Source organism: Rhinatrema bivittatum, chromosome 3 (genome assembly GCF_901001135.1).
Source record: "Rhinatrema bivittatum chromosome 3, aRhiBiv1.1, whole genome shotgun sequence".
In the NCBI taxonomy this organism is placed as follows: Eukaryota; Metazoa; Chordata; class Amphibia; order Gymnophiona; family Rhinatrematidae; genus Rhinatrema; species Rhinatrema bivittatum.
The window spans coordinates 487,258,902-487,281,254 of record NC_042617.1 but is presented as its reverse complement, the minus strand read 5'-3'; the positions used below and the strand labels follow the sequence as shown (position 1 = coordinate 487,281,254).

Sequence of the window (22,353 nt, the reverse complement as noted above, 5' to 3'; positions counted from 1 at the left end):
TATTCTAATTTTTTTTTTGTTTTTAAACTTACTTCCTCTTCGGAGATGAAGTAAGTTGCGCATGCCGGCAGATTCACCGGAATAGCACAAAATGGCACTGTCCCAGCCGGCCCGTGCCCAGACTCCGCCCCTCCCCTTTTAAACAACCCGGCACTTCCACGCGTACCGGGAGATAAGCACATGGCCGGGCTGCTCTGAAAATGCGCTTGGTGACTGCCTGGCCACGCACATATCTCCCGGGATTTGTGCAAGCTGGGCTTTTAAGATCGGCCCCTTCGGCTATCTGAGTGAGCACCCCCAAACAATGAACAGGTACCCTAGATTTGCTATAATGGGAAGAGATTGCAGAATGTTGGAGTACAATGCTTCAATGTCTAAATTGACTTAAAGAAAACCCCGTAGACTCAGATAAAGTACTACCATCCAAAAGAGAAATCAAATTACCTGAGTCACTCGAGTTTTATAATTGGTTGAGTTACATCACGTGACACTGTTGGCATGCTTTTTCTGCCCTTTTAAAACTTCTGAAATATTTACTTTTACATGCCTTGAAACGATTTAGCTATTTAATGAACTCTAGATTTTGTTACTATTGATGCTTTGGTAAGTCTCTTTATATTTGATCTGTTTAGATTCATTCCCTTTTATACTGTTAGCCTTTGTTTGACTGTCCTTACCTCTATTTTTATTTTGCCTGTGTTTTGCATATGTGAGACCCATCCAACGCAACTTGTACGAAACACAGTCTGTGTCAGGGGATCTGCAGCACTTAAATTGATACAACTTTGGAGCCTTTTGTGTCTTAATTAAACCTTTAACAATGGATTTATAATCAGAGGATGTACTTTGATTTTTTTTCAAACAGATTTTGTTACATGGCCAATAAACCATCCAATCCAGAACCCTCTGAGGCTTAATTCTGGAATGAGTGCTGGCTGGTGATGGCCCAGGGCTGAGGGCTATTGCTGGAATGACCAATCTGGGTTAGTTGGGAAGGGATGAAAAATCCCCAGGTATTGTGAATGAAAGCTTATAGCACCAAATTTCAACCCTGGTTCCAAATGAGCAAGAAGCCCAAAAGGAACTGCTGCCCCCACTCCCCATACCAAAAAAAGCAGCAGCAGCACAAGCCGTTTTTATGCATAGTAAAGTCTTTATCAAGATTGTTTTTAAATACATTAAGGTGCTATTTGCAATCACCACAGTAATGCATTTTTTATTCTAAATTTGTATTTTTTAGGGGGTAATTTTGTATTATTGCACTTAAGTTATCTGGTAAATATGCATAAAAGTTACACCAATTTTCAGCATGGACTTTCACGTTTATGTTCGCTTTGAAAATGATCCTACCAAACCTATGCAGATACAAATACATCTGCTATTTGATGTGCATAGTTGCACTGAGAGAATTTATGGGTGTACTTTTTAAAATTAAAAAGTATATACATAAGTTCCAACTCCACCCAGTCTCCACCCACGTAAAAGTATGTACATAGGAAGGGTAATTTTAAAACAGCCTGCACAGAATTAAAGTCTCAAGTACTTGCTACCCGCAGATTTTGGCCTGAATTTTTAAAACTGCATACCAAGGAACCCTCCACATACCTTCCCCTAAACTAACTCAACTCGCCTCCACAAAGAATAGAGCATTCTTGATAGCAGGTCCCGCAATTTGGAACGCCGCTTGGAATCATGCACAACGAAATTCAAAAAAGCCCTAAAACCATGGCTTTTCCAACAGGCCTTACTCTATCTCTGCATTGAATCCTCTCTAATTTCCCGTCAACACTACCGTCCAATCTGTACATAGTTTGTTACATCTCCTGTTAACCCCGCTCTCCTAACATACTTAATACTGTTCCAGTTATTTATCTGTTACCCTCCATTGTTTCCAATCGTTCCAGGTAATTGTTATGCCATTTTTTTATAGGCGCTGTGTTTCTTGTAAACCAATACGATGTGAAAATGGCTATCGGTATATAAAAGCTATTAAATAAATAAATAAATACATAAATAAAATGAATTTTTGCGCACAAGTCTGCTTTGAAAATTTGTCGGTTCAACAAGTACATGCAAGACATACATGCACAAGGGTACACCTGCTCCCAAGCAGGTGTAGCTTTGTGGCTGTATATTTATGTGCATACTTTCAAATACTGAAAATATGCGCATGAATCCTTTCCACGCCCCATCTCTGCCCCCTGCAGCGCCTCTTGTGAGTGCAAGTAAAGGACGTGCAAAATTGGATTTTGCATGTACTTTTATGCACAGAACTCCCCAGTGAATTTTCGTAAGGCTGATGTGCATGCTAGGTTTTATGTGTATATGTGCTTTAGAAAATCAGGCCCACAGTGTTATGTTTGTAATTTAACATGCATTACTTTACCCACAGAAGCCCCTTTTAAAATTGCCCTTCCTCTGTAATTGTGTGTGTGTGGAATATATTTGCATAACTTGAATGCTAGTAAGTTTTAAATTATTATGTATTTCAAGGGGACTGCTGTACAGATCCTCCATTGACTGCACGATGCAGGCTATTCGAGGGGAAGGTTTCATGTCCCTATACAAAGGCTTTATACCAACGTGGATGAGAATGGTAAATGCTCTGTTTATGATGCTCTGCATTATTTAATAGCTTTGAATGCTTCTTTAACTAGCTAGTACATGACAGCACATTTTTGAAATGTATCTCTCATGTTTTCATTGATAGATAAGTGTCTCATAAAGGTATGAAAAAGTTATTTCCTGATCTTCCAAAGACTTAACAGTCCAATCATGGTACCTATAAAAATCAATTGAATTATGGTGCCAGATGTAACAATTATTGCCCATTTTGGAAAGGTTTCAGTAAGACATTGAATAGATCTGGAGGTGGAAGCTCTCAGAAGTTCTTGATAATCACACTAAAAGGTGAATTTTCAAAAGTTGTGTGTATAAAAAAAAAAAAGCATATATGCGAGTCTATGCTATTTTAGAAACCTGAATATACACACACAAATCAGGGTCCACGAGTAAATTTGTGCATGTAAAAAAGGGCCGGACCGGGGTGTTCCGGGTAGGGGGCCAATATTTACATGAATAAAGTGCTATTTTATAAGCAATTTACATATGTAAATTTGGCACTTTACTTGTGTATATTTATGCCTACTCAATATCTGGAGGAATTGATTGTTAACAACTTAAAAGTGAAAAATTGACGGTGAGCAGACTGGGTGAAATGTGGGGACTTCAGGCTGAAGAGCCAGGAGAGTCTTCACGAGTTGCAGATGGACTGGGCAAACTGGTAGATTAATTGGTAAAACTACTTAGATCATGGCCACGCACACGTTAGAAAATCCCCCGACTTAAGCATGTAAAAGCTAACTTACGGGGGTAAAAGAGTCTAAATAACACGTGTAAAGTCTACGCACATATCCCTTTAAAATATGAAGTTAAAATACACAGGTATATCATTTGCGCACACGTATCTGGCTAAATTTAATCTCGTATGACTAAGTAGTGTTTTTGCCATTATGTAGGCAGACAAATTCAAACTTACCTGAACAAGTTCCAACTTACCCAGCAGCACTAATTTAGCTGAATAAGTCTGAAAAGTGCTAATTGTCCATCTAAGTAGAGCTTTTTGGACTTATCCGGCTATGTAAGGTAGCCGGATAAGTCTAAAATGTGCTACTTAGCCAGATAATTCTAAAAGCACTAGTTATCCAGCTAATTTAACCTGTTATGTAGTATTTTAAGACTAAATTGGTGTTGCATTCATGCCTCTTCTCGTCCCTCGCTCCACCCTCTCTACCTTGGGAGAATCTCCCTTCGGCTCTGACGGACAGATGCAGCCGCGGCTTCTCCCTGCCTCTTGGTCCCGGTGTCCCCGGGCTGGCTTGACGTTACGGATCCGCCATGTTCCTGATGACGTAAGGACGCGTGCGCTCCAGACTTTGTACCAGCAAGGGCGCGAACCTCGGGGGCATCCCCCCGTAGTGACGTCATCCATTTTCACTTTAAAAGGTCTTTTTTGCCAGCCTCTAATGAGTTAGCAAGGAACTCCAACAGGACTTGCTTCGGCAGTCCACGCTACTTGCAACAACAATCCGAGTCAGCCAGGGGAATCCTTCTCCACTGCTCGGCCTTTTCAAACTTACAAGGAGTACCCACTCCACGGGGGCTCTGCTCTCTCTTCTTGATTTCAGATTGCCAAGACGGGATCCGGTACTCGCTCCTCGAGGGCCTACGTTCCTGAAGACTCCTCATTGCCTGGAAGTGATCACGGACGTGAACACAGTGAGTTCTATTGTACATAGGAATCGGTACTCGCTCCACGAGGGCCTACATTCCTATAACTCTGAAGACTCCCTTCCGTCCTAGACGTTATCGCAGGTACGGAGATCAAGAGTTACATTGGCAAGATTACAGATAGGAACCGGTACTCGCTCCACGAGGGCCCATGTTCCTAGAATCCCTTACAGACTCTCTTCTACTCTAGAAGCCATTTCATATACAGCTATTGTGAGTTCTTATTACAGACTGTTTGGAACCAGTGCTCACCTACGGCTCCTGTGCCTGAATGTACTGAAGACTCTCTGTGGCATAGAGACCATTGCAGACATCTACTATTGTGAGTGTACCATCTTGTATCCAGTATACACTGTCTACTCACTACTTCTAGTCTCTCTCTACAGCTCAGCAACCCAGAGATTATATTCCAGTATCAGAAGGACTTCAGCCTTGCTGAACACATCGACTCACTACTGCCACCACTGGTGGTCCGGCTTCCAGTCTAATAAAGAACTATTTGTGTTATTTCATATTCTAGCCTAGCCGGTGGTTCCTCTCAGGATCTCCTCCTGGGGGCGCTGTCATCTGCCATCGGCCCAGGGATTCACCATTTCCTCCAAGTGGTCATTCCTTACACTATTATCACTCTGTGGGAGCCAACCACTACAGACCACTACCACCGCTTACGGAAGTATTATATAGATAGCAAACCTCTCTTTCTATGGGACTTGCCAGCAGCCTATATATAACAGATTGCTACTCCGTAGTGGAGGCATGATAGATTGCTATCTCAGTAGCGAAGTACAATAAACCTATTGTTAGCTCTTCCCCTCAGTAGAGTATCATTGAACAAGATTGCCAACTCCTCTTCCCTGACAGAGTTGATCCATAACAGTTTGCAACCTCCTTCCTTACAGGAGCATCTAACCGCAGTTTGCTAACAGATCTACAGATAGCTAACTCCTCCCCTCTGGAGGAGCAGGTCATGTCAGATCGCTAACTCCTTCCCCTTTCAGGAGAACAGCAGAACAGATTGCTAGCTCCGCCCTCCTGGCGGGGTGAGCAATAACAGATTGTTAACTCCTCCCCTCTAGAGGAGGAGAGCGTAACAATTGGCTAAGTAGCGCTTTTTTTTTTAGATAGCCAGTTAAGTCTGAATAGCGCTACTTAGATTGCAAGTCCTGATTTATCCAGCTTAGCTGGATAAGTGTTGCTACTTATCTGGATAAGTCTGAACTTGCACGGCTCACATTTTTGCATAGGTGAGCATGTTTGCATGCATATGTACTTGTATTTTATAACCTGCACATATTGTTTGCGTGCAGATTTTAAAATACTGTAGCAAGTTTGTGTGCACCCATATACATGCGTATATGGGCACGCGTGAGCAGCTTTGAAAGTTATTCTCTAACAGTATTTTTAGAGGAGGGAAGGAAAAAAGTTAGCGATCTGACATGACATGCTCCTCCAGAGGGGAGGAGTTAGCTATCTGTAGATCTGTTAGCAAACTGCTGTTAGATGCTCCTGTAAGGAAGGAGGTTGCAAACTGTTATGGATCAACTCTGTCAGGGAAGAGGAGTTGGCTATAACCTGCACATATTGTTTGCGTGCAGATTTTAAAATACTGTAGCAAGTTTGTGTGCACCCATATACATGCGTATATGGGCACGCGTGAGCAGCTTTGAAAGTTATTCTCTAACAGTATTTTTAGAGGAGGGAAGGAAAAAAGACAGAATAAAATGTAAGATTTCGCCAGCATTTGCACCTAGCATGTTGGGTACAAGGGAGCACTTGTTAGGCTGCATCTTCTAGGCTTGAAAAAAAATTAGGGGTATGTGCATGAACAGGAAGTCTTGCATTTTCTATATGTAAATTCTTATAGGTGAAGTCCACCTAAATTAGTCATTTTAGCACTGGAGAATAATTCTACCTCCACAGGGATTGAATTTCCCTGGTTATTAAATGGTTATTAACATTGCTGGCCGGGTGAGGTACCTTTTAGTAAAACATTAACAAGCTTATTGGCCCTGATTTACGAAGGGAAAATCAGACCAAGAATGTGTAATCTTGGATGCTGTTCTGTTGTGGAACATCATTTAAAGCACCCTCTAAGTACTATACAATATTTCAAATTATACACATGAAGTTGTACTATCTCTGTCAATTACTTTTTTATATTCTTTAGTTGCTTCCTTGCAATTCCCTTGAATTGGGTTTCTTAGTATGGTTAATTCCCCCCAGTGCAAAAGAATTGAAATCACCATTATGAAGGCAAAATTCAGAACTGTGTGGGCAGGTGCAAAGTACTTTTCCTTACAGATTTTTTTTTTGCTAGTTCTTATAGGAAAAGTATGCATGTATTTTCGTTTTGTAAACTGCCCAAGGAAAAAACACCGACAAAGATTTGCATGTGCTATTTTTGCAGATACTTTTCCCAGCCAAAAAATACTCGTCGTTGCCTTCTCCAGCCTTACTCCTCCCCAGGAATGCCACTACAAGCACAGACATAACCAGGCCACTTGACACCTATAGCTTAGTGAAAAAATGCACCCTCACCCTGAACACAACATACAATAGCACGAGCCAGGAGATGCTGATAAATGTAGGGGGCTTTGATTTTTATTTTGACCCAGCAGTTTCCTCCTGCTCTTCTGGGCTTCCACCTCAGTTGGAATCAGTATGGGGATCCCTGGCACCATGAGCCTTATTTATTGGTATCCCAGCTGTAATTCCAGCTGGGATACAAAATTATATACATATTAAAACTTGTAACCATCAAAAGGTTCACAAACAAGACAAACAATATTTATACATACATGCATCAAATACTGTTCACCATATTTAAATTAGTTAGGTTTCTAAAGGTGAAGTAATGAGCATGGAAAATATTTTTATCTGTATCTTATGGATAGATCAGAGGATTAAGTATCATCATACATATCCAATGTACATAATGGGGCGGATTTTCAGAGCCCTGCTCGCCTAAATCCGCCCAAAACCGGGCGGATTTAGGCGAGCAGGGCCCTGCGCACCGGTGAGCCTATTTTACATAGGCCTACCGGCGCGTGCAAAGCCCCGGGACTCGCGTAAGTCCCGGGGTTCTCCGAGGGGGGCGTGTCGGGGGGTGGGCCCGAACCGCACGGCGTTTAGGGGGCGTGCCGGGAGCGTTTTGGGGGCGGACCCGGAGGCGTGGTTACGGCCCGGGGCGGCCCGGGGGCGTGGCCGCGCCCTCCGGACCCGCCCCCAGGACGCGTCCCGGCGCGCAGGAGGCCTGCTGACGCGCGGGGATTTACGCCTCCCTCCGGGAGGCGTAAATCCCCCGACAAAGGTAAGGGGGGGGGCTTAGACAGGGCCGGGTGGGTGGGTTAGGTAGGGGAAGGGAGGGGAAGATGAGGGGAGGGCAAAAGGAAGTTCCCTCCGAGGCCGCTCCGATTTCGGAGCGGCCTTGGAGGGAACGGGGGTAGGCTGCGCGGCTCGGCGCGCGCCGGCTATACAGAATTGATAGCCTTGCGCGCGCCAATCCAGGATTTTAGTGGATACGCGCGGCTCCGCGCGTATCTACTAAAATCCAGCATACTTTTGCTTGCGCCTGATGCGCCAGCAAAAGTAGGCCTATTCGCATAGTTTGAAAATCTACCCCAATGAAAGAGACTGGGGAAACTGCCTGTGAAATTTCTCTTTGAAAATCTGGGGGCCAGCCAAGACCATGGGTAATTGTATACCCACAGACTTTGCGCCTGCTTTATAGCAGATTCAAAGTCAATACCATATAGTACACACAGGAATTTCAAAATAAAATCCCAGCATGTGGCTTGCCAGCTCGACCCTCCCCCTTAAAGCTGTTGCGTCCGTCGGTCGCAGACGGCTGCGACTGCTCTGCCTTACCTCTTTTTCTCCCCTTTTTCTCTCTTTGGGCAAGATGGCTGTCTCCGGTGCCGAGGGCCTCAGCGTTTCCAGACCAGCATGGGTGTCCCCATCCACCATGCTCACACCCGTGGCCTCCTAGAGTGCGAGCGCGCATGTCTATGACACTCAAATACATGTCATGGCGGGAACCTCGGGGGTGGCCCCACCGCATGATGTCAGTACCTCCGGGTATATCTAGCCTCCGCTTCTGCTACCAATTTGAGTTAGCAAAGACTTCGCTTCACTACTCTGCCTGCTCTAAACTGTAAGCTTAGACGCCACTTTCACGCTAAGGGCCTTGCTTCAGCAGAAGCTCTAGACACCCGCTGCTCAGGGGTGTCTCACTTCCCTTCGGGGTCCTCACTAACCAAGACAACCGATCCTCGGGGGTCTTTTCTCTCTATTCATTTCCAGGATATTGGACCATTGGGTACTCGCTCCTCGAGGGCCTATCTACTTCTAATCCTGCACCACAGACCTTGGTCCCACCATTCTGCCATCAGGAAGACACTTCACTCTGTGAGTACCTCTATGATCCAGCGCTCCAACTCCACCCACCAGCCGCGGCGTTACCCGCACTGTGGGCTCCTGCCTATTGTGAACATCTGGGTGAGATAATACTTCTGAGCCTGTTGAGCGTATTGGCACTTCGTGGATCAGTGCCTTACCTTCCTGTTTCACCATCTATTTATAGCAGTACAATAAAGACTCTATCCATTCTGTTTCTGCTATCTGTGTCAGCCTATGGCAGTGGCTCCCCATGGGGTTCCTCCATGTGGGCGGAGTCATCTCCACTGCAACCAAGGGTGCACAATGCTAACTCCATGGACTCGGCTCAGCTCACAGCCCTGCAGGCCATCCCTGGCCTAGCCCAGCGGATTACAGAACAACAAAAGTCTTTGGAGAACCTAGCTACTGCCTTCAATCAGTTACACTCTCAACTGAACTCTTCAGCTCCTCCTGTAAAGGAATTGCTGTCGCCAGTGGTAACCCTAAAGACCACTGTGCCTTTATCTACACCTACCTGCTTAATGGATGCAGCTAAGATGTGCAGAGGGTTCATCAATCAATCAATGCAGCATGCATTTTTCATTACAGCCTACCCTCTTTCCCCACTGAGGCTTCAAAGACCACCTACATCCTGTCGTTCCTTGAAGGACGAGCCCTGGCCTGGGCTTCACCACTATGGGAACATGAAGATCCTATCCTGAATGACCTACCAGGATTTCTACAACCTTTTAAGTCTGTGTTTGATGACCCGGCTCGCCAGACCATCGCTGGATCCGCCTTGCTCAACTTTCAGCAAGGTAACAAGCCTCTTACAGACTTTGCTATTGAATTTAAGACTTTAGCATCTGAACTGCATTGAGACATTGGATGCTTACGTGCCATGTTCATGGAGGGTCTCAACTCTTGCATAAAGGATGAATTAGTGGCTCGTGATTTGCCTGATTCCCTTGAGTCCCTGATGGAACTAGCAGGGAGAATTGACCGCCGTATCTGCGATCGTACTCAAGAGGCTAAGAGTCCACGAAAGTCTACAGTGGGGGCTAACCATCCTAAAGCTGTGCCTATTACTTCCATCTTACCGTCTGCACCCCTAGAGGAGGAAGAGCCTATGCAACTAGGCTGAAGCCACTTGACCTCTAAGGAGAAACGTTATCACAAGCGCATGGGGTTGTGCATGTACTGTGGCCAATCGGGTCATGCAGTCCAAACCTGTCCCATTTGTCCGGGAAACTGACGGGCCTAGGATCTGCGGGAGGAATTCTCTTGGGCCTCACCTCTCCTACTCCTCCATTATCTTTACCTGTATCTCTGCTTTGCGGAGGTCTCGAATTTCAGACTCTCGCTCTCAATGGCTCCGGTGCTGGAGGTAATTTTATTCTGAAGCGCTTGGATTCCAACCACACCAATAGCTAAGCCTCTGCTATTGTCATCCATCCATGGAGAAGCACTTCCTGGCGAAGTTTCATTGACCACCCAGGCCATTGGCCTGCACACTGGAGCCCTACACTCAGAATCAATTTCCTTTCTAGTGTTGGAAAAAGCCATGCATCCGGTGGTGTTGGGCCTGCCGGGGCTTCAAGACCATATGCCACAATTTAATTGGGCTACCTTGGAACTGTCCCGGTGGGGCCCAGACTATCATAGTCGGTGTCTTGCTGAAGTTTCACTGCTCATCTGCATGCTTACCACTCCATCATTACCTGGCTTATCTCCACAATACGCCTCCTTTCAGGATGTTTTCTCTAAGCAAGCAGCTGATGTGCTTCCGCCGCACAGAGAGTTCGATTGTGCCATAAATCTGAAGCCAAATTCTGAACCTCCCAAAGGAAAAGTCTACCCTGTTTCTGTAGCTGAGACCAAAGCTATGTCTACCTACATACAGGAAAATCTACAAAAGGGATTTATCAGACCTTCCAAATCCCCTGCTGGTGCAGGCTTCTTTTTTGTAAGGAAAAAAGATGGCGCCTTACGCCCCTGCATCGACTACAGGGGTCTGAATGAGATTACCATCAAGTACAGGTAACCCCTGCCCTTAATATCTGAACTGTTTGATAGACTCCAAGGGGCCAAAATATTCTCCATATTGGATCTAAAAGGAGCTTACAACTTGGTGCGTATTCAAGAAGGAGACGAATGGAAGACTGCACCCGTGATGGACACTTTGAATACCTCATCATGCCCTTCGGTTTAAGTAACGCACCTGGGGTCTTTCAAAATATGATGAACGACATCTTACGGGACTAACTGTATCAATGCGTAGTAGTATATCATGATGATATACTGATCTTTTCTCAGGATCTGCAAAGTCATCAGGAGGATGTTAAGAAAGTCCTAAGATGCCTGCGTGAGTACCACCTTTATGCAAAGCTTGAGAAGTGTGAATTTCACAAAGAAGCTGTACTCTTCCTGGGATATATCGTTTCGAAGAACGGTTTTCAAATGGACCCTAAGAAACTTGAGAGTATCCGGGACTGGCCTCGACCCACAGTCCTGAAGGCATTGCGGCGCTTCTTGGGATTCACCAATTACTACCGATCCTTTATTAAAAACTACTCATCATTGACAGTCCCTCTAACTGCTATGACCAAGAAGGGAGCCAACCCTGCCAATTGGTCTCCTGAAGCCATCTCAGCCTTCATGACCCTCAAGGAGGCTTTTCAAAAGAAGCCGTGTCTCCGCCACCTTGACCCACAATGTCCTTTCATCGTGGAGGTTGACACATCCGATGTTGGTGTGGGGGCGGTTCTAAGTCAGTACAGCGAATCCAATGTGCTCCATCTTTGCTCCTTCTTTTCTAGGCGGTTCTTGCCTGCTGAGAGAAACTATGGGATAGGAGACAAGGAGCTTCTCACGATCAAACTGTCTTTTGAAGAGTGGTGTCCCTGGCTAGAAGGTGCACAGCACCAAATAGTAGAATACACCGATCACAAGAATCTAGAGTAACTTCGACATGCTCAACGACTCAACCACCATCAAGCAAGATGGTCCCTGGTTTTCAACAGGTTCGATTTCCTTCTGAAATATCGTCCAGGAGGGAAGAACACCCGGGCTGATGCCCTATCGCACTCCTTCTCACCACAGGACGTGCCAGATGAACCCCGTCATATCATCGATCCCGCAAGAGTGGTTCTCGCAGACACCCACACGGTACCTGCTGGGAAGAGGGTGGCGGCCAGAGGTTTAAGAAAACGTCTGTTGAAATGGGCACAAGATTCCTGTCTGGCAGGCCATCCTAGACAGAAATCGAACCTGTTGAGAAACAGGGACCATCTTGCCTGACTGTGGTTGAGTCGTTGAGCATGTCGAAGTTACTCTAGATTCTTGTGATTGGTGTATACTACTAATTGGTGTTGTGCGCCTTCTAGCCAGGGACGCCACTCTTCAAAAGCCAGTTTGATCGCGAGAAGCTCCTTGTCTCCTATCCCATAGCTTCTCTCAGCAGGCGAGAATCGCCTAGAAAATAAGGAGCAAGGATGGAGCACATTGGATTCGCTGTACTGACTTAGAACTGCATTGGTGGCCAACCATGAAGAAGGACGTGCAAGCGTACGTAGGTACCTGTGCTGTCTGTGCCAAGCAAAAGCCACCACCCGGGCGACAAAAGCCTTGCGTTCCATCTCTACCATCACCGGATGAACCATGGACCCATATCGCTACCAATTTCATAGTGGACCTGCCATCATCCAGCGGCAGTAACACCATTATATGGGTTACGGTCGACCGTTTCTATGAAATGGCACACTTTGTAGCATTACCAGGTTTACCTTCTGCTACTGAGTTAGCAAAACTCTTCATTAAACACTCTTCCATCTTCATGGGATGCCCAAAAATATCCTATCCGACAGAGGAGTGCAATTTACTGCAAGGTTTAGGAGAGCATTATGTGAAATGTTTGACATTGCCTTGGATTTAACCTCTGCCTACCATCCTCAGTCTAACGGTCAGACTGAGAGGATGAATAGGACGCTGAAACAATTTCTGCGATCCTATGTCAACTCTAGACAGAACGACTGGGCTGAATTACTGCCTTGGGCAGAATTTGCCATCAATTCACATCCTGCTTCAATGGGGTCTCACCCTTTCCAACTTGTCTACGGGAGACAACCTTTACCTCCGCTGCCTATTCCATTGAGAGTAGCCTCTCCTGCTGCCCAGGCTACCGCAGCAGAATTATCCCAGCTTTGGAGACAGACAAAGGAGCTCCTTCTTAAAGCAGGACAAAAGGCAAAGAGGACCTATGATGCTCATCAGCAAAAGGCACCCCAGTTCCAGCCTGGTGACAAGGTTTGGATAAACACAAAATACCTCTGACTCAAGCTTCCTTCTGCAAGATTTGCTCCTCGCTTTGTGGGACCTTTCGCCATTCTTCGGCGCTTAGGAAATTTAACATACAGTCTCAAACTGCCTCCATCAATGAAGATACACAATGCAATGCATTTCATGTATCTCTACTAAAGCCAGTGATCCTCTCCAAGTTCTCCAGAAAAGAACCAGAGCCTACCAGCCTGGACATAGAAGATGACATTGAATGTGCCGTAGACGACATCCTTGTTGTACTCCCAGATCTTGCCTCTTTTAAGTACCTCATCTCTTGGGAGAACTATGGCCCAGAGGAAAACTCCTGTGAACCACTGGCCAATATTACAGACAAGGAGATGCTACGCCAATTCCACCTGGCACACCCACCCAAGCCCAGATCACCTGGAAGAAATCTTGGAGGGGGCCCTTTGAAGGGAGATACTGTTGCGTCCGTTGGTTGCAAACAGCTGCGACTGCTCTGCCTTACCTCTTTTTCTCCCCTTTCTCTCTCTTTGGGCAAGATGGCTGTCTCCGGTGCCGAGTGCCAAGGACCTCGGCGTTTCCAGACCAGCATGGGCGTCCCCATTCGCCATGCTCACTCCCGTGGCCTCCTAGGGCGCGAGCACACACATCTCCGATGCTCAAATACACATCATGGCAGCAACCTCTGGGGCGGCCCCACCGCATGACGTCAGTACCTCTGGGTATATCTAGCCTCTGCTTCCACTACCAATTTGAGTTAGCAAAGACTTTGCTTTGCTACTGTGCCTGCTCTAAGCTGAACACTTAAAAACCACTTTCACGCTAAGGGCCTCGCTCCAGCAGAAGCTCTAGACACCCGCACCTCGGGGGTCTCTCGCTTCCAACTACCCTGCGGGGTCCTCACTACCAAGACAACCGCTCCTCGGGGGTTTTTTCTCTCTATTCATTTCCAGAATATTGGACCACTGGGTATTTGCTCCTCAAGGGCCTGTCTACTTCTTATTCTGCACCACAGACTTTGGTCCCACCATTCTACCATCAGGAAGATGCCTTCACTCTGTGAGTACCTCTACGATCCGGCACTCCAACTCCACCCACCAGCCACGGCGTTACCCGCACTGCGGGCTTCTGCCTATCATGAACATCTGGGTGAGGCAATACTTCTGAGCCTGTTGAGCGTATTGGCACTTCATGGATCAGTGCTTTACCTTCCTGCTTCACCATCTATTTACAGCAGTACAATAAAGACTGTATGGGATATATACTAATCCCATAACCCGTCATATATTATTTACATGTAGTTAGTTTCTCTCTGTCTACTTCCTGGCTACTATAGCCCCCAAGTTCAATCCCCTTGTTATATGTAACTTTGCTTGCCTCGGCTTTCTTGTTTGGTTACACTTGTTAATCCCCTAGTTCCATGTAAACCGGCCTGATATGAATCCCTTTCATGAAGTCCGGTATAGAAATATGTTAAATAAATAAAATAAATAAAAGACTCTACCCATTCTGTGTCTGCTATCTATGTCAGCCTATCGCAGTGGTTCCCCATGGGGCTCCTCCCCATGGGCAGAGTCATGTCCACTGCGACCAAGGGTCCACAGTGCCTCAAATACAACAAAAGCCTTGCGTTCCATCCCAGTCACACTTTCCCCATACGCAATTGAAAAAAATGTATTTAGAATACATGAAAAAGACAATATCACTGACAACATGTACAGTATATTATATACTCACACAGACACAGTGTAAACACTATAAGAGAGGGAAATAGTATCACAACTATTCACTCAAACGTTATATTAAACTAGACTGGAGACAATATCATAGGCAAAGTGCTCAACTCAGTTCTCGATCTGCTGTCTCTCGCCCTCAATGGGCCGCAGGCAGTAATCAGCCTGTGAGCTCAACGGTATATAATCATTTATTGTCTCCTGTCTACCCACCCCTCACTCCAAAAAACATATTTTATTTAATCTAATAATCTGTAAACCATGAAAATAAATCTATAAAATTTGCTACCGGTTGGGTAAGTAACCCACTACTAATCAACAAATATTAAGCCACGTCAGTGGTCATTTAGATATCAAAAGTGTACTTCCATTATCCACCCCGACATGGTCCATGTTTCGACTCACAAGGAGTCTTTTCAAGGGGAATGAAGATGATAGATCACTATATCACCGGTATATTATTTTCATTCAGTTCCGGAACGCCAGAATCATTAAATTCAACTATTCAACATGGCGATAAACGCCATGTTGAATAGTTGAATTTAATGATTCTGGCGTTCCGGAACTGAATGAAAATAATATACCGGTGATATAGTGATCTATCATCTTCATTCCCCTTGAAAAAGACTCCTTGTGAGTCGAAACATGGACCATGTCGGGGTGGATAATGGAAGTACACTTTTGATATCTAAATGACCACTGACGTGGCTTAATATTTGTTGATTAGTAGTGGGTTACTTACCCAACCGGTAGCAAATTTTATAGATTTATTTTCATGGTTTACAGATTATTAGATTAAATAAAATATGTTTTTTGGAGTGAGGGGTGGGTAGACAGGAGACAATAAATGATTATATACCGTTGAGCTCACAGGCTGATTACTGCCTGCGGCCCATTGAGGGCGAGAGACAGCAGATCGAGAACTGAGTTGAGCACTTTGCCTATGATATTGTCTCCAGTCTAGTTTAATATAACGTTTGAGTGAATAGTTGTGATACTATTTCCCTCTCTTATAGTGTTTACACTGTGTCTGTGTGAGTTAATTATTGAGAGGTGTTGCTTCTTGTTTGAGTGATTCTATATCAGTATATTATATATACATGCTTTACTTTGGTGCCAACCAGAAAAGCAGAAAAGATGCTTGGAACCAATATGGTATTATGCCTATGGTAACATGTGCTGGGTGTGGGCTTGTCCCAGAGAAAGACATGAGTAAACTGAATTACAATTACAATATAGTAAGTCTCCTATCCCAGAATAAAACTAAAAGCCAGTATAAACAGAAACAATCCTGCCTATGAAAAGACAACCCTGTAAATATTACACTAGGTCCCAGAACACTAATACACCTCCTATTAGGAAAACAGAACAAGCTAGGCTGTTATAGATCACTATAACTACAAATTAGCAGAATCCCTCATCTCGATCATACATGCAGAACACAGACAGACCTTCAAGCACAGAATAAAGAGATCAAGGACAGAGTATTCAGAGATATCCGGATATAAAAGCAATGCTGCTGAATATAACCAAATAATAGATCTGCTATTGAGCAAGTCTAACTTATTCGGTTATCCTAACCAGGTAAGTTACCCACCTTGATCCGCTCATTACCCGCACCAAAGATATCTGGCTATCTACTTAGATGGATAAATACTTATTCTGCTAAGTGGTGGCCGCTGAACATAGTTGGATTTTCAGCTGTTGCCACTTAACCAGATAAGTCCTTTTGGTCCGGCTAAAGAGTGTTTTATTTTTTTTGTAACTTCTGTTTATTGAGTGTAACAGTAATTGTACAAACAAAAACATACAATCCAACTCCCCAAGACCCTTTAGCCAAGACACAAAGCAGACTTGAGAGCTTTACAGAATATAACAACTAACATTTATATGACTAAGGGTGCATGTATCGTACAATGGCCAAATTTCAATAGGCTCAGTGTGCTAGAGTAATCCCCCCTTCCCCTCTTCCCATCCCCCACTTCTCCTAAATCCCTCTCCCCCCCCCCCCCCCTACTACTTCCTGATCTTGGAGTCCTCTAAGTTGTGGTGGGTTTTAAGTATGCATGCAATGGTGCCTAGATCTTTTCCATGTCAATAAAATGCATGGATGTGGAGTTCTTGGCACTAACCTGTTCCAATGTATATAGCTTTATTAAAAGGCGAAACCAATGATCTATGTGCGGAGTCACATCAGAGACCCAGCAAGTAAGGATCACCTTCTTGCCAGCCAGACTTGCTTTTTGTATGAATCGCAGGCCATGTGCCCCATCTTCCCTGGTAGGAACGTGACAAATCCCAAATAAGCACAACATAGAGTCTTGTGGCAAAGCTGTAGCAAGCAGCTCACTACACTTAAGGTGGATCTGCTGCCAGAATACCCGGACATGGGGGCAAGTCCAAAAGCTGTGTGGAGAAGAGCCCTCTGCTGTCCCACATTTTGCACAAAGTGGGGACTTTATGACCTAGGCTTTAAAGGCTTTATCCAGAGTCATATAAAATGTATATTGTAGTTCTCTGTATAGTACACTTTCAGACCATTCCGGTATGTCTTGGAAGCAGTGTAGGTATCGCTGTCGGCTAAGGGTAATTTCTGGCCACTTTTCCAATTAGTAAAGGCATCACGTGTGGTTTTATGTGGTATGCAATCCTGCAGTAGAGTCCGGTAAATTGCAGTGGTGGGTTTTTGGGCTGTCTTAGTCATCACAAATTTATGTATGTTCCAAAATTGGGATGGCACATCCCACAGGAGCCCCCTCCCGTGGAGAAAATGTCTCAATTGTAGATAGTAATAGTGGTCAGTGTCCGGGAGTGAGTATCCTCTTTGTAGCTCCTGAAAGGAAAGAACTTGACCAATATCTTTAGAAAAGCATTGGAAGAGCCATATCAGCCCCTTCTCCTTCCATTTATGGAACCAGGAATGGGGTGCATGCTGGAGAGAATAATTTTTTATCACAGATACTTAAAAACACAGACATTCGTGAGGTCAAACGCACTTGTGAACAGAGGAAAGCCCAAGCTTTGCGGCATGCAATTATGAGAGGCTGAGTGAGCACATGGCACAGGAAATTGTTACGTGGGATTTGAACCAGCGGGTTTAGACAAGGAATATGCAACCATGTTTTTAACACAGACGTTGGCGTGTAGTATGAAGAATCTGTTAACAAATCCCTCACATGTCTCAATAAACATGCCATGTTGTAAGTACGCAGATTGGGACAATTTAAAACCCCCTTTGGCTGCCGGTTGCATTAAGATATGTAGCGCTATCCGTGCCTTTTTTCCGTTCCATATAAATTTTCGAAGTAAGGTGTTCACTGCCCTACAATCCTTATAGGTTAGCCACAAGGGAGCCATTTGCATCACATATAACCATTTTGGTAATATCATTTTAAATAACTGGAGCCTGCCGGTAAGGGGGAGGGGGAGACCCTGCCATTTTTTAAGAAGGAGAGCTGTGGATTGCACCAAGGGATCTATATTGACTCTGTAGAGCTCCTCCATCATGCTGGGTATCATAATACCCAGGTATTTCATCGATTTTTCAACCAATTTTAAGGGAAAGGGTCCCTGCCAGGAGTCTCTTACCCGGCCCCCCACGTCCAAAGCTTCTGATTTGTCTTGGTTTATGCGGAGACCTGCAAAATTGCCATATTTAGCCTGAATGACGAGGAGAGGACCCAGAGACATCTGAGGTTTCATAAGAAAAATGAGAATATCATCAGCGAAGGCTGCAATCTTGAATGTCTGAGGTTCCTCCCCAAAGCCAACAATATTCGGGGTTTGGGCAATTTTCCATAATAAAGGGTCAATAGCTAATATGTATCGTAAGGGGATAGAGGGCATCCCTGCCGGACACCCCATCTAACATGGACTCCATCGGATTTGAAACCATTGGCAATTATATGGGAGATCCGGGCCTTATATAGGAGAGAGACATACGTCAGCAAATTACCCCATATCCCATATCTTTGTAAAACAGAAAAGAGATAAGGCCAGGACACCCTATCAAAGGCTTTTTCCGAATCAAAGCCTATCGCCAATGCAGGAGATCTGTGGTATAGGGAAGCAGACATAGCTGTGAGCAATTTTATGATATGGGAGCATGTGGGTCTATTGCGAACAAACCCCACTTGATGTTCCGATATGAGGTGTGGTAACACTGTGCTGAGCCTAACTGCTAGGATTTTGGCTAATATCTTGAGATCACAATTTAAAAGGGTAATGGGCCGATATGACGCTGGTAACAAGGGGTCTTTCCCTGCTTTAGGGAGAACAGTAATATAGGCCGTGTTAAAGTGTGCAGGATGACTCTGGGTGCTGATTGCATCCATGTAGAAGGAAGTGAGAGGGGCGGTTAAGTGGCTTTTTAACATTTTGTAAAAATCAAAAGAGAAGCCATCAGGCCCTGGGGCTTTGCCCGCCTTGCTAGTAGCAATGGTATGTTCAACTTTTAGGGGCATTATGGGTCTATTTAAGAACAAGCGTTGATTTTCCGAGAGGGTAGACATGGATAGATCTGCAAAGAAATATTCCTCTTCTTTGGGGCCTCCCCGGACATCATCTGTATACAGAGTGTCATAAAAGATTCGGAAAACCTCACATATCCCCTTACGAGATGTAACAGTCTGCCCTGTCGTGTTTTTCATGGAGGGAATAAAAGTTTTCCCCCAGTGTGCCCTAACCAGATTGGTCAAGCGTTTACCCGCCTTGTTGCTGAATCGGAAAAAGGTATTTTCTGAAGCCTGAAAAGCCCGTTGGGCCCTTTGATGTAAGAGATAGTTAAAGTCACTTAAGACACTGAAGTATGCCTTTGATGTGGGGTGGAGGGTTGGGCTATCAGTTGCTGTTTAGGTTTTCCCAATTTCGCTTCCAGATCAAGAATATTGCTATTGAGTCTTCTGGTACAGGCCACTATAAATGATATAACCTCTCCTCTAAGTACAGCTTTAGCTGCCTCCCAATATAATTGGGGGTTGGAGAGATGTTGATAATTATGGGCCTGGTATTCGTCCCATCGTTTCTGTAAGAAGCTGAGAAATTCTGGGTCCTACCTTAACTGGCCCGAAAATCTCCAAAATCTTTCCCTTGGTTCTTTCACTTGAAATCTCAACTCCACCCATATAATCGCGTGGTCAGATATGACTTGAGGGCCTATGATTGCTTTATGTAAGGCATGAAAGCCATCAGTAGGCACCAGTATGTAATCTATCCTTGACATTGAGCCATTGGCCCTAGAAATGTGGGTATATTCTCGCTCTGTGGGGTGAAGTGTGCGCCAGGCATCTATTAAAGAAAATTCTGAACACAAGAAGGACACTCCCTTCCCCTCTCCACTCCGACTATATTGCCCTGGCAGAGATTTATCTATTTGGGGATCATGGATACAATTAAAGTCCCCCGCAATGATGACATACCTCTTGGCATGTGACACTAGCTGGGTGAGCACATTAGTATAAAAAATGTGCAAATAAATATTTGGAGCATAGAGGCAGCATATCGTGACTTCCCTGCCGTTCAGCTTACTAATAACCATTACCATTCTGCCCTCCTCATCACTTATCGTATCAGAGACATTAAAAGGAGCAGATTTATGAATTAAATCGCCACTTCCCCTTTCTTACCCTTGGCTGGGGAAAAATGGCAATGCTCCAACCCAATTCTTCTTTAGTTTTTGACTCACTAGCTGAAAGGTGTGTCTCTTGTATACATGCCACCATCGGGTTGCATTTTTTCAGTTGTTGTAATACCTTATAGCATTTGACAGGGGACCCCAGGCCATTAACGTTCCAGGAAACAATTCTAGTTATGTCTCCCATAATGGAGTCTCTCTACATTAAATACCAGTATCCTGGAATCCACAACAGGGGGGGGGGGGCGCTTCCACCCAATTCAAATTCCAGCCCCTCAAAGTTCACCTTGGGCGCTCCCAGTAGAACTTCCTCTCCCCAACCTCTGACAGGTACCTCAAATGTGGCACTAAAGGTATTTTTCTGCGTGCATACATTGACTCTGATCTGTTCATCCTCCCAGATAGATATCATAACCAAATCGAAACCTCCCTGAAGTAGCTGATTTTCCCCCCAACTTTATATTACCCCCGCCCCCTTCCCTCCCCCCTGACCCTCTGCTCCTCCCACTCCCCCTACCTCCCCTTGCTCTCTTATCCTCAAACATTTATTTATTTATTTTAAATTTTTATATACCGACATTCTTACATCCGATGTAAATCATACCAGTTTACATTAAACAGAATAGCAGGAAATAAATAAATTTCCATAGTCTAATACAATGTCCTTAAACCATCCATATACCCCATAAATGGGGTTGAAGATCACTGCTGGATGCGGGCAAGTGTCGTGCTCCGTCCATTCTGTCGCCAGTGTTTCTCGCTGGTTCAAGCTTGGTCCTGGCGGTCAAACACACAAATTCATATACTCTGTGACATGCTCAGTCACACCCACATACACACTCTCTGCCATCTCAATTATAGCCATACATACCCTCTCTGCCATGCTCAATCACAACCCACATTTGCTTTCACCTGTTTCTCCCTCTGGAAGCAGAAGGAGCAACAGAAGCGGCAGCAGCCTCTTCCTTCAGTCCCAGGGTCCACCAGACTTCTCTTTCTAGTGTCAGGGCCACGCTGCTTCTGCTCCTAAGTGAAGGCTAATGCTGCATCTTCTAGTGGTGGGCAGTGCTCCTCTTCCTGTGCCTGACTGCCAGGGGAAGATAATTATTCTTCGTTTGGCCTCGGGCTGCGCTACTCGTGAGTGCTTGGGACACAGCTTGATGCTTCTTGTGGCCTTGTGGGCTGCCCTGCACTAATTGCCTTTGAGGTGGCAGGAAGGCTAAGGTGTCTTCTTCAAGCCAGCATGCGCCCTTCATTTCCTGCTCCTGACTGGCTAGGAATGCTAGTTATTCCTCTCATGACCTGTAGACCACACTACTCCATGCTGCAGAGGGCTGGGATCCTGTGCAGCCCACCTCTGCTGCGAGCCAGCATTGGGTATTTTTGTCTCCATTTTCCCATTCTCTTTTCAAGGTCAGCCCTGAGGGGAGAGGGGACACCAAGAGCAGACACACTTCATTTTCTTCTCCCCCTGGTGGCAGACCTCTGTCTAGGCTGTATCAGGATGAGGAAAGGCAGCTTTCCCCTAACACTGTGTGAGAACAGTGGTGCATCTGGATCTATGGTGCCTATGGCCATGGCCATGTTGGCCGTAGACTAGCTACGGCTCTGGCCACAAGAATGCAGATAAGGGTATGTGTGTTGTGGAAAAATATGCCTAGTATTACCTGCATACAAGGTGGGCAGTTTTCAACCTGTTTATCCAGGTAAATGGCTTTTGAAAATTGCCTTTCCCATTCCTCACTAAAATGTTTTGCCTTTATTTATTTTCTATCATTACATTTAACAGTTTTCACATGCTCTTGCATGCACACGTTTAAATGGTAATGTATTTTACATATCTTTTTTTGCATTTATACACATACCTGGTATCCCCCTGTTAACTAAAAATGTTGCAGGGGTGATTTTGTCAGGGCCAAGCTGGCTGGATGTAGAGTGGACAGTTGTGGGCTGGAGCCCGTAACAGGCTGTAAAGGACATAATTTTCTGCTTGACCAACTGCCTCCCCCTCGGATTGAG

The 22,353-nt window shown here is 45.0% G+C and overlaps 1 protein-coding gene across 3 annotated transcripts in view; it reads left to right on the top strand.

Moving 5' to 3' along the window:
- SLC25A27 (solute carrier family 25 member 27) overlaps positions 1–22,353 on the top strand; it is a 156,919-nt gene that overhangs the window by 119,202 nt on the left and 15,364 nt on the right. For all 3 annotated transcript variants that reach the window (XM_029596063.1, XM_029596062.1, XM_029596060.1), the window contains one exon: positions 2,494–2,596. In XM_029596063.1, the coding sequence (XP_029451923.1) occupies positions 2,494–2,596 (103 nt within the window). The remainder of the gene's footprint in view (positions 1–2,493; positions 2,597–22,353) is intronic.